Below are 12,619 nucleotides of genomic sequence, written 5' to 3' on the forward strand. Positions count from 1 at the left end.
CAATTTTGGTGAGTAATTTTCATAAATTTAAAAGACAGGTTTTCCACCAACATCAAGCCCAGCAAACTAATGGGCTGCCCTGTAATGTAAAGTTGGGTCGAGGAATGAAACCAGGCAGGGTTCTGGTAAAAATTGTTTTAGCTGTCTTCTCTTCAAGAACTTAAAAGAATTTAGATTGAACTGAATAATCCCAAATGCTTCTTGTAGCTTTAAAATTGTCCCAGCAGGTGACTCTGAAGAAAAATACTGTGTGTTTGAACACCGCCCGCTGTAAACACTTTGCATACACCCCAATGACCGACTCCACCGACCGCCACGACACCACCGCGCACGATTCCCTCATCGGCACAGTGGAGCACCACAAATTGCTACCTGGTCTGTGGGAAACACTGGGATAGTTGGGGGTGTTTTAAAAGAGGGAGTAAAATTTAATGTAATAAAAAGAAAATAAGAATGTGATGGAGTGTTTTGTAGAATATACAGAATATGTATAAATATGTTGCACTATAATGAATGTGATGAAATGTATATTACATTAAAATTGGGTTGCACAAGAGAAAGACATATTGCCAGTGTAACAAGACTTCTTGGTGGGTGGAGCAAAGAAGCACGGCAGGCCAGAACTTTTATTTAGCTTTTCAGCTTTTATATTCACTCTCACATGCACGCACACTAGCATCCAGGTTGGGGGAGAGTCCCCTTCCTCTGCTCTCCCTCTCCTTTATAGGGCACGGTCACTGGGGAAGACACACAAACACAGGTTAATTCCCATCAGGTGTAGTGATTCTGCTACTTACCTTCCCTAACTCTGGCCCCCATTCACAGACTGACGCTTGGCCCCAGCTGCCACATAGCCCCACCGCCCAACTCAGGCCAGGGAGCCATCCGGCCTGAAGCCGACCCCCCCCCGACGGGAGAGGAAGTCCACCACGACCATCTGTGCCCCCGGCCTGTGGACCACCTCGAACTTAAATGTCTGGAGTGCCAGATACCAACGGGTGATCTGCACATTGGCATCCTTCATGCTGTCGAGCCACTGCAGGGGCGCGTGGTCCGAACAGAGGGTGAAAGGGCGCCCCAGCAGGTAGTCGCGGAGGGCGAGGACCACCCACTTGATGGCGAGGCATTCCTTTTCTATTGTCCTGTAGCGGCCCTCGTGCACCGACATCTTCCGGCTGATGTACAGCACTGGACGGTCCTCCACCTCCTCGGACAGAACAGCCCTCAGCCCCCTGTCCGACGCATCCGTCTGCAAAACAAAGGGGAGAGCGAAGTCAGGGGAGTGTAATAGTGGCCCCCCACACAGTGCAGCCTTTACCTCAGAGAAAGCTCGCTGGCATTGCTCCGTCCACTGGACCGGATCTTGTGCCCCCTTTTTAGTGAGATCAGTCAGCGGGCTGGTGACGTCCGAATAATTAGTTATAAACCTACGATAGTAGCCAGCCAGCCCCAGGAACTGTCTCACCCCCTTTTTGGTTTTGAGCCTCGGGCAGGCCGCAATCGCTTCTGTCGTGTTTTTTTTGGGGGACACACCTGCCCATTGCCCAAGTGGAAGCCCAGATACCGTACTTCCACCCGCCCAATTGCACACTTCTTTGGGTTGGCTGTGAGACCCGCTCACCTCAGTGACCCAAGTACGGCCCTCAGGTGTTTTAGGTGCCGCGGCCAGTCATTACTGTAAATAATGATGTCATCTAGGTATGCAGCTGCGTAGGTGGTGTGGGGGCGGAGGACCCTATCCATAAGCCGCTGGAACGTAGCGGGCGCCCCAAACAGCCCAAAAGGAAGTGTGACGAACTGGTGTAAGCCAAATGGTGTGGAAAAGGCTGTTTTCTCTCGGGATTGCGGCGTCAAGGGGATCTGCCAATATTCCTTTGTCAAATCCAGTGTTGAATAAAAACAAGCAGTGCCTAGTCGATCGAGCAACTCGTCAATACGAGGCATTGGGTATGCATTGAATTTGGACACCGTGTTGACTTTTCTATAGTCCACATGGAACCGGACCGACCCATCGGCCTTGTGCACCAAGACCACGGGGCTGCTCCAGTCACTGTGGGACTCCTCGACGATGCCCATTTCGAGCATGGCCTCGACTACTTCTTCCCGAACCACCTTATTTTTTTGTGTGTGTGTGTTCGGGCAGTCTGTAAGGGTGGCTGTGCACTACTACCCCCGGGGGCGTCTCAATGTGGTGTTCTGTGAGGTGGGTGCGGCTGGGCAGGGGCGAGAACACGTCAGAAAATTCTGTTTGCAACTGGGCGACCTCCACGAGTTGGGTCGGGGGGAGGCATGCCCACAGGGGACTGGAGCAGTGGGCGATGTCAGTTTTCCTTTTTGAACCTCCAACCCAAGCGCCGCCTTCTCTGGAACCACCAACACCAAGGGGACCTCCTCGCTCCAAAGTTTTAACAGATTGAGGTGGTAAATCTGTAACGCCCCACCCCTGTCCGTTCGCCTCACCTCATAGTCGACGTCCCCAACTCGTTGTGTGACCTCAAAGGGTCCTTGCCACCTGGCGATTAATTTGGAGCTCGACGTTGGCAACAACACGAGTACTTTATCTGCCGGTGTGAACTCCCTAAGGTGCGTGCCCCTGTCATACAGATGGACTTGACGTTCTTGGGCCTGTCGCAAATTCTCCTGGGTTAAGTGCGTGAGTGTGTGGAGTTTGGCGTGCAGGTCGATAATGTACTGAATTTCATTTTTACTTGTTGAAGGTCCCTCCTCCCAAATTTCACGCAGCACATCTAGAATGCCACGTGGCTTACGCCTGTATAATAATTCAAACGGGGAGAACCCCGTGGAGGCTTGTGGGACCTCTCGCACCGTGAATAACAGGGGCTCGAGCCATTTATCCCAGTTGCGTGCGTCCTTGCTTACAAATTTTTTTAATTATGTTTTTGAGGGTGCGATTGAACTGTTCAACTAAGCCATCCGTTTGTGGGTGATAAACGCTGGTGTGGATAGGCTTAATTCCCAGTAACCCATACAGTTCATGCAGTGGCATGACAAATGTAGTGCCTTGATCAGTCAGAATCTCTTTGGGGATTCCGACTCGGTATAACCTATCCTTCATAATGGAGAAATAGGGGAAGGACGGGGTGGCATTTGGCTGGAGCGTTTGACCATCAATTACTCCCACTTGGTCAAACGCATGCCACAGAGTCTCGTCTCGCAACTGCTCGAACGAGAAATCCGCGAGGGATTCCCCGAGAGAGGGAGGAGGAGCCTGCTGCTGCTCCTCACTCTGACGCGGTGATGACGTAGATGGCTCTGTGACAGCTGCTCCCGCAAATGCCACACCAGGACCTCCCCCCGCTAAACTATGGCAGGCCCCACTCTTCACTAAATGAGTCATTAATTCCCCAAATCTCGGCCAATCAGTCCCCAAAATTATCGAGTGGGTTAGGCGAGGATTAACCGCTGCCTGTACTCTAAATTTCTCCCCTCGAAATAGAATGTGGACCGACACTAAAGAGTAGTTGTGAACATCCCCATGCACACACAACACCTTCACCAATTGTGCTCTCCCCAATGCCTTGTCTTGCACCAGGCTTTGGTGGATTGAGGTCTGATTACAGCCGGAGTCCACCAAAGCCTGATGCGTATCCCCTTGGATACTCACCGGTATGCGATACGCTCTGGCCCGATCGAGGGCGGTCTCTGGTGCGTCGGGGATCCGGATCACCGCGCCCACCTCCATTGCCGACCACTGATGCTGGAGGTGCCCCAGCTCCCCGCAGCGCCAGCATACCGGCCCAGGCTCTCCCTCTGCACCGGTGTTCTGGAGTTCACTCACTTGAGTGGGGGAAGACACAGACACGGAAGTAGGAAACAGTAGGGCACCACGGGTGCAGCGGGCCGGCTGGGGTGAAGCCGGCCCCTGCCTCCGTGGTGGGGTAACGGGGTGAGGACGAGGAACGGGGGGGAGGGAAAGAGAGGGGAGAAGAGGAGACACACTGTCCTGCCGTCGGAACAGCCGCCATATGGTCCTCTGCCAGCTCGATGGCCCGATCCATCAGTGGCACTGGACCCACTCCGCGGTTCCTCCCGGAAGTCGAGTGACGAATTGTTACAGCGCCACCAGGTTTATGATTCCCTCGGTGTCGCGGTTATTGGCCCTCAGCCACCGCTGGCAGGCATTCCGGAGGTGCTGCCCAAACGCGAACGGCCGGCCGACCTTCTCCAAGCACAGTGCACGGGAGCGCTGCCGCTGCTGTTCCGGTGTGTGCCCTACACTTTGGAGGACGGCCCTGCGGAGGTCGGCGTAGACCAGCCGGCTGTCGGTGGGGAGCTGTAGCGCGGCCAGCTGCGCCTCGCCTGTTAGCAGGGGGAGGAGGCGCGCCACGCTTTGCTCCACCGGCCAACCCCACGCCTCTGCTGCCTGCTCACAAAGAGCGAGGAAGACTTCGGGGTCGTCCTGCGGAACCATCTTCGTTAGGATGAGGTGGGGAGGGTCCACGCCGGTGGTGATGGCGGATCCCGCCGATGCGAGCAGGTGCTGGAACGCCTGGCGATCTTCCTGCTGCGTCAGCACCAGGGCTTCGAACCGTTGTTCTTGCTCCTTCCGGAGGGCAACCAGTGCCTGGTGTTAGCTCTTTTGGGCCGTGGCGAGGGCATGGACCAGGTCCTTGAAGGGGGAGGACTCCATGGGGCTGTTCTCTTCCGTACTCCGAGTCCTGGGTTTCGGCACCACTGTAGCAAAAGTTTTAGGTGGGTGGAGCACAGAAGCATGGCAGGCCAGAACTGAGTTCTCAAAAACTCTATTTAGCTTTTCAGCTTTTATATTCACTCTCTCACACACGCACGCACACGAGCGTCCAGGTTGGGGGAGAGCCCCCTTCCTCTGCTCTCCCTCTCCTTTATAGGGCACGGTCACTGGGGAAGACACACAAACACAGGTTAATTCCCATCAGGTGTAGTGATTCTGCCACTTACCTTCCCTAACTCCACCCCCCATTCACAGACTGACGCTTGACCATGCCCTCGCTGCCACAGCCATGTTGCCCACAGAATATATTGATTAGTCTCGGCCAGGGGGCTAAATTTTTCTTTAATAACTAAGTTATTAACTTTAATAATGTTGGAAGTCATTATGCTCAGGGCTTTAGCAAGGCAGGGTCAAGCCCATCTGCGTTTACGAATTCGGCCTGGTCGCCATCTTGTGTGTTGTCGCCGGGCTCGGACAAGACGTCTTTTTTGTCTTTATTTCCTCTGGTTCTTCCCATCTTGTTAAAAGACTGTGGCCAGAAGTTTTCCAAGGACATAGCCTGTTATGGTCATAACAAATGGCTTATAGCGCCCGGTTGTTGTCAGGATAATGAAAAAATTAGCACCGAGTGGCACGGAGTTCTGGCAAAAGCGTCTGCTCAGCTCACCGCCATCACGTGACACCCCCCCCCTTCAAAATTTTCTAATAAAAATCATTAAGCTGTTTTACTTTTAATCAGGTCAATGGCTTCGCGCCAGAGTTCAAGGCTAAGGATCTGTCTTTTAGAGACACACACTCCTAGCTTTACTCCACCCCCACCGCCCAAAGAAAGGAAAACTGCCGCTGAGGCGACACGTGATTGGAAAGACCGACTGAAACAAAAATGAACCTGAGAGATGGGCTGAATACATCCAAAGAGGCAGACAGGCAACAAAAGTCTACAGAAAAAATCGTTCTGAAGAAAAGAAGGTACATTTTTTACAAGAACCTAAATCAAAGTGTGCATTAGACATATTTTGCAAATGCATCTATTGTTGATATATTTGTCAATAAGAATATGTGTATGGCAGTATAAGTGAATGAAGCAAAGCATACTTGAATATTGCAATTAGTACAAGTTTCATTTTCATGTAACAGGGATATTCATCATAATGTGTTGAAAAGTTGCCAAATACAAAGCTAACTTTTGTGTGTGTGTGCAGGCCATTGAGAGAGAACAAAGCAGGCTTCGGATGCAGGCTATGAGAGCCCGAAAAAAAGCAGAGCAGCCAGAGCAACCTAGATTGACTCGAGCTGCTAAAGAGGAGCAGAGAGAGAAGTGGAGGCAGGCGAAGGCAAAGTGGTGGGTGAGCTTACACCCCCAGAAGTAACGCCGTCAGAGGGAGAAGAGAGCCCAGCGGGAAAGAGAAAAGCGAGCGAACAAAAGAGGTACCATGTATTGTCTAGTAGTAATAAACTTAAATCTAGTAAGGAAAGTGGGAAGTAAATTCCACTTAGTTATAATGTTTGGTGTAAGTTATAATTTTTCAGAGCTCTCTATTTTAAGTGACACTTAAAATATAAAGCTGTAAATGCCATTTAATCTGAATGTCATGGCCACTATTGACATTGTTCAGCTGCTTTCTGGAAATATTAGAGAGCTCTCCCATCTATTTGTGTTTACCGGTAATGAAAAGAAAGATAATAATAATAACATAATGCACTTTTCTATTTAAAATATTGATTGAATGATTTTTCTTTGAATGTTCTAGTGCATGCAGTCAAAAGAAGATTTTTAAATATCTTGATGTGAATGATTATCATAACTTTTTTATAAACTGTAGACTGCCTGGAATGTCATGTCACAGAGCAGCTAAAAAACATATTCTGATGTTTTCAAATGTTTCAAAAATTTTATTGAAAAATTGCTGTTTAAATGGTTAAAGAATACCATTAAATACTTCTCATGTCATCTTACTGTTAAAGCATGGATGTTATTGCTACTACTACGACAGCTAATAATAATAATAATAATAATAATTCCGTTATAGTTAGGTCAGTATTTTAGTTCGGCTGTAATCTGTTTATTTGTGTCTTTCTTTGAGAATTTTTTAGCAATAAAACAAACCACTTGTTTGTTTCCACTAATTTTTATAGAAATGTAAAAATTATTATTTTTTTTTATTATTATTAATCTTTGTTTAAGCTGTTATGAATTCATCAGAAGACAGACAGCACTCCTCCAGGAAGTCTCGGGCTCCTGATCCCTCACAGGTAAAGCTTAATGATGAATTTGTTACAAAAAACAATGTTTTGAGTTGAACAAACTGTAGTAGTCTTGCAGCTCAGGGAATGAAGAACTGGGAGACAGGCTTGACAATTCAAGGTGTGCTTTATTGTTAAAGGAACAGTCCACCGTATTTTCATAGTGAAATATGCTCTTATCTGAATTGAGACGAGCTGCTCCGTACCTATCCGAGCTTTGCGCGACCTGCCAGTCAGTCAGACACAGTCAGACATGCTGTCACTCCTGTTAGCAATGTAGCTAGGCTCAGTATGGCCAACGGTATTTTTTGGGGCTGTAGTTAGAGGCAACCAAACTCTTCCGCGTTTTTCCTGTTTACATAGGTTTATATGACCAGTGATATGAAACAAGTTCAGTTACACAAATTGCAATGTAGCAATTTTCTATGCTATGGAAAGTCCGCACTATAATGACAGGCGTACTAACACCTTCTGCGTGCTTTGGCTGCGCATTGATACGGAGCTCAGATATCAATGCGCTGCCGAAGCGCGCAGAAGGTGTTAGTACGCCTGTCATTATAGTGCGGACTTTCCATAGCATAGAAAATCGCTACGTTTCAATTTGTGTAACTGAACTTGTTTCATATGACTGGTCACATAAACCTATGTAAACAGGAAAAACGCGGAAGAGTTTGGTTGCATCTAACTACAGCCCCAAAAAATACCATCGGCCATACTGAGCCTAGCTACATTGCTAACAGGAGTGACAGCGCGTCTGACTGTGTCTGACTGACTGGGAGGTCGCGCAAAGCTCGGATAGGTACGGAGCAGCTCGTCTCAATTCAGATAAGTGCATATTTCATTATGGAAATACGGTGGACTGTTCCTTTAAAGGGATCGTTCGGGATTTTTGACAGGAATCTGTATGGCATCCCCATCAACAGTGTCGTGCAAACACACTGACTTACCCCTGACAGCATCCTGCGAGTCCAGTTCTTGTCCAGTTTTGGTCCAGACAAAAGTAGTCCGGCAAGTTTGTTGGGGTCACGAAAGTAAAACGTTTTTCGTCTCAAAACAGTATGTGTTCAAAAGAGTGATATATTTGCATCACAAAACCGTTGCCAAATAAAAAGTCAGACCTCGAAATCGCTTGGCACTATTTTCTCTCCCTCGGTATCACTGCGCGCTGTCATGTTGACATCTGCACAGGAATCAACACCTTTCCCATTGTTTGGCAGTGATTTAGGAGTTCAGATCAGCGGCGCTAGCAAGCTAATTTGAGAGCAAGAACAGTGACAAATTTATCACCTTCTATAACCTATACAATAATATATTTGTGAAAATGGTGCGCACTTGCGACTATCCAGGCTGTAGCAACAAAGATGTGGCTGAATCTCCGCACACATTTCACCGTCGTAGTCAGACATGTTGTCGCTAACTTTGCTAGCAGTAAACAATGTAGTGATGTGTCGGTCGCGAACGATCCGGTTCAAAGAGCCGGCTCTTTGAAGTGAACGACGGGAGCCGGCTCTTCGGTGGGAGCCGAGTTGGGGAGCCGAATTAGTTTTTTGTCCTTGGGTGCCTCAGAGAGAGAGAGAGAGAGAGACACAGAGTTCAGCTCAGCTGAAGGATGATTGTCTATTTGACAACCATGATCATTGTTTTGTTGCCGTGAATTCCTAAAGCTCATGATATAAATTGTCGCTCATAAATTGACAGGTTCGGTCAGCAACCGCCTTGGCATGGCCAGATTAATCTGCGGTATACAACGAGACAGCAGTCATTATAACCGGAGCATATTTGCTGTTCCAGCGGCTTCTCATTACTGGTGGAGCAGAGTGCGGCACTTTTTTCTCTTTTTACATGCGCTCAAGGTGCCACATGTTTTGTTGCACATTGTTCTGTGTTTGTTAAAATAATTTCCAACTTTGCTTCATAGTTTCTTAGGCCTGATTTATACTTCATAATTTATTTTGTGGCATTTTGTTCAAGGTCGAGTGTGAAATAAAGCCATAAAGGATAAACAGTTGATGTCTTCTGTGTATTTTATATTGGTAATATAACACAGTTTTGCATTATGTTTGTGAGAAAATAATTTATTAATTGGTAAGTTTTATTTCTATAGCTAGAACATTGTTAAACTGCTATACTTTACAAAGCTTTACAATGGCTACAAAAACTAAAAAATAAAATGGAAAACATCCTATTGATAAAATATAAATAATAATGTAATTAATTAACTAGTTAATTGCAGCAATTAAATAAAAAATAAAATCTCAGGAGCCGTTTGGGAGCCGAAAGAACCGGCTCCTTATAGTAAGAAGAGCCAAAAGAGCCGAAATTCTCATCACTAAAACAATGAATGAAACAGCCGTGGCTGTCACCTGGCGGCAGCGCACAGTGAAAAGAAGGGAGAGAAAATAGTGCCAAGCGATTTCGAGGTCTGACTTTTTATTTGGCAACGGTTTTGTGATGCAAATATATCACTCTTTTGAACACGTACTGTTTTGAGACAAAAAACGTTTTACTTTCGTGACCCCAACAAACTTGCCAGACTACTTTCGTCTGGACCAAATCTGGACAAGAACTGGACTCACAGGATGCTGTCAGGGGTAAGTCAGTGTGTTTGCACGACACTGTTGATGGGGATGCCATACAGATTCATGTCAAATCCCGAACGATCCCTTTTAATTTAGAGATCACTTTTTTGTGACGTTATTTTTCTCTACTTTGCACACACATGGTGCTGGGTAGCTTCTCTCTCTCTCTCTCTCTCTCTCTCTCTCTCTCTCTCTCTCTCTCTCTCTCTGATGACTGACTTCTCTGTGAAAGAACACAAGAAACAGAAGTAAATTGCGAGTAATCAAAAACAGGTGCAACTCCTCACGTGTTACCTGCCGGTTCTACCTGATTCCTCACCATCCATAGCTGACACACAAACCTTATAAATAGATTTATAAACTGTGTTGATGTTTTTTGCTGAATAATTCTTATTGTTTGATCTTTAGCTGTGTGAGGACATGAAATCAGAGACATGCAAAGCGTCAGAAGTCTATGTGAAGAAAGAGGAGACACTGGAGCTAAACATCTTCAACCATGGAGACGACCTTGACAACCCACCTGAAGATCTCTCCATTAAAGTGGAAGATCCTGACAAGAACGACTACCTCTGTAAGGCATCAGCCAACTGGTCCTCAGTAACACTTTACTGTTTATTCTACCCTACACACTATCTAGTGCACTAAAAGTGCAATAGAGTACATTTGCAATCGAGTCTCATTTTATAGTACATTTTGTAGCCTCAGTTTAAGATTATTTCGTCAACAAATTGTGACTGAATGAAATTGATGTTTTTAGTGATAAAGTGTATATAGTAGCAAGGAGTGAGAGAAACTAATTTTTTTTTTTCATTTCCTTAAACTACATTGGTCGTTATTGACCGAGGATGTTAACCTGAACAAAAAAGTGTGGAATAACACACATTAGGTCATGCTGTTATATAAAAAACTCTATGCCGGGTGATTTTTTTATAGAACAGCACGGCCCAAAGTGTATTGTTCCCCTTGTACCATGGTGATTTGCCTATGAGTACAATTTTTAATTTATTAATGAATGACACATTGCTTATTTCTAGTTACATTTAAAGTTAGAGAATGTCTGTCATTCTCTCCAGCCACTCCTGTGTTTTGTTCAGAGACCAAAAGAAATTCAGGTTGTGTGATTGAGAAACCAGAAAGCACAAACTCCTCTGTCCTGAAGACTCTCCCATCTTGGCAAACTTACTAATACCTGGGTCTCCTTCCATAAATGTTAAATAAATGTGTCCTTGCGTCTTCACCACATTAGAAAATTGTAGTTTTGTTTTTGTTTTTTTCTTCCACCCATTTTCTCCCCAATGTGGTCACCTGCTAGTATCCACCCACCAGCCAGATCTCTAACCATGTGAGTGAAGGCAGACATGTGAAGCCATCAACCTCCTCTTTTCCAAATGCAGCTCAGGCTGTGTCACAGGATAGCAAAACGCACCTGGAGGAAAGTGCTATGCGTTCTCTTCCCCACGTGCACGAACTCACAGAAGACGCCAGTTGGCTGTGATTAACAGGGGACAGAGAGTATGTCCCTCAGTATACCCCTGGAATGGGATGTTCAGTTAGGACATATTGGTGTGATGGACAGGTGTCCAAATATCTGAATATGGATTTAGGGGCATCACAGTTGCACAGCTTTGGGGTCCTGGAATCAGTTCTAAGCTTGGGTTGCTGTCTGTGTGAAATTTTGCAAGTTCTCCCCATTAGTGTAGGTTTCCTCTGGGTCCACTGGTTTCTTCATAAGTAAATTGGTTATGCTTAAATTGCCACTAGGTGTGAATATATTTTGAATTAAATATGAATCCTAGATGTGTGCCTTTTGAAAAATGTTTAGATCTAGAAAGGCCAGCATCGTCAGCAAGCTAAAATAGAGATGTGAGTGAGAGAGAGACAGAGATTTTTTTTTTTTTTAAAATATGCGTGCAGTTATTTGCACAAGCGGTAGCGAAGGCGAAAGCAGATGCATACCTGGAGTTGTACGAAAGACTGGAGACCAAAGAAAGAGAGAGAGACCTATACAGACTAGCTAGGCAGAGAAACAGGGAAGCGAGGGATGTACAGCTGGTAAGAGTGATGAAAGATGTAAATGGAAATGTGCTGACAAAGAAAGAGTGTATTAAGAAGGTGGAATGAGGAGAATTCAAGAGAGAAAAGGTCAGATTCATTGGAGATGGCAAATCAGGAAGCAGAGTTGGTTAGTAAGGATGAGGTGAGGGCAGCCATGAAAAGAACGAAGACTGGGAAAGCAGTCGGACCAGATGGTATCCCAATGGAGGCTTGGAGATGTTTGGGTGAGACGGCTGTGGAGTTCCTAACGAGATTGTTTAATAAGATCCTAGAGAATGAGAAAATGGCAAATGAATGGAGAAAGTGTGCTAGTTCCAATATACAAGAATAAGGGAGATGTACAGAGCTGCAGTAATTACAGAGGGATAAAATTGATGGGCCACACCATGAAGCTATGGGAAATGGTATTGGAGGCGAGACTGAGAAGAGAGGTAGCAATCTGTGAACAGCAGTATGGGTTTATGCCAAGGAAGAGCACGTTGGATGCAATTTTTGCCTTAAGAATGTTCATGGAGAAGTACAGGGAAGGCCAGAGAAAGCTAAATTGTGTGTTTGTAGACCTGGAGAAGGCATACGATAGAGTGCCGAGAGATGAGTTATGGTATTGTATGAGAAAGATTGGAGTGAATGAGAAGTATATTAGAGTGGTGCAAGACATGTATGAGAACAGTGAAACAGCAGTGAAGTGTGCGGTTGGAAAGACTGAATGGTTCAAGGTGAAGGTGGGACTCCATCAAGGATCTGCTTTGAGTCCTTTCTTGTTTGCCATAGTGATGGATAGCTTGACAGACGAAGTGAGGCAAAGAGTCACCATGGAACATGAGGTTTGCGGATGATATTGTGATATGTGGTGAAAGTAGAACAGAGGCTGAGTTGGGTTTGGAGAGATGGAGGTATGCATTGGAATGAAGAGGAATGAAGTTGAGCAGTAGCAAAACAGAATACATGTGCATCAATGAGAATGGGGATGAGAGTGAAGATGCAAGGAGTAGACGTAATGAAAGTTGGTGAATTCAAGTACCTGGGGTCA

The 12,619-nt window shown here is 46.1% G+C and overlaps 1 protein-coding gene across 1 annotated transcript in view; it reads left to right on the plus strand.

The window, feature by feature from the left end:
* LOC132894117 (zinc finger protein 271-like) overlaps positions 1–12,619 on the plus strand; it is a 269,182-nt gene that overhangs the window by 11,497 nt on the left and 245,066 nt on the right. The window contains exons 2-5 of the mRNA XM_060933443.1: positions 5,451–5,680; positions 5,914–6,139; positions 6,897–6,964; positions 9,943–10,105. Of these exons, the coding sequence (XP_060789426.1) occupies positions 6,902–6,964; positions 9,943–10,105 (226 nt within the window). The 5' untranslated portion in view covers positions 5,451–5,680; positions 5,914–6,139; positions 6,897–6,901. The remainder of the gene's footprint in view (positions 1–5,450; positions 5,681–5,913; positions 6,140–6,896; positions 6,965–9,942; positions 10,106–12,619) is intronic.

The sequence above is a fragment of the Neoarius graeffei genome, chromosome 11 (genome assembly GCF_027579695.1).
Source record: "Neoarius graeffei isolate fNeoGra1 chromosome 11, fNeoGra1.pri, whole genome shotgun sequence".
Classification (NCBI taxonomy): Eukaryota; Metazoa; Chordata; class Actinopteri; order Siluriformes; family Ariidae; genus Neoarius; species Neoarius graeffei.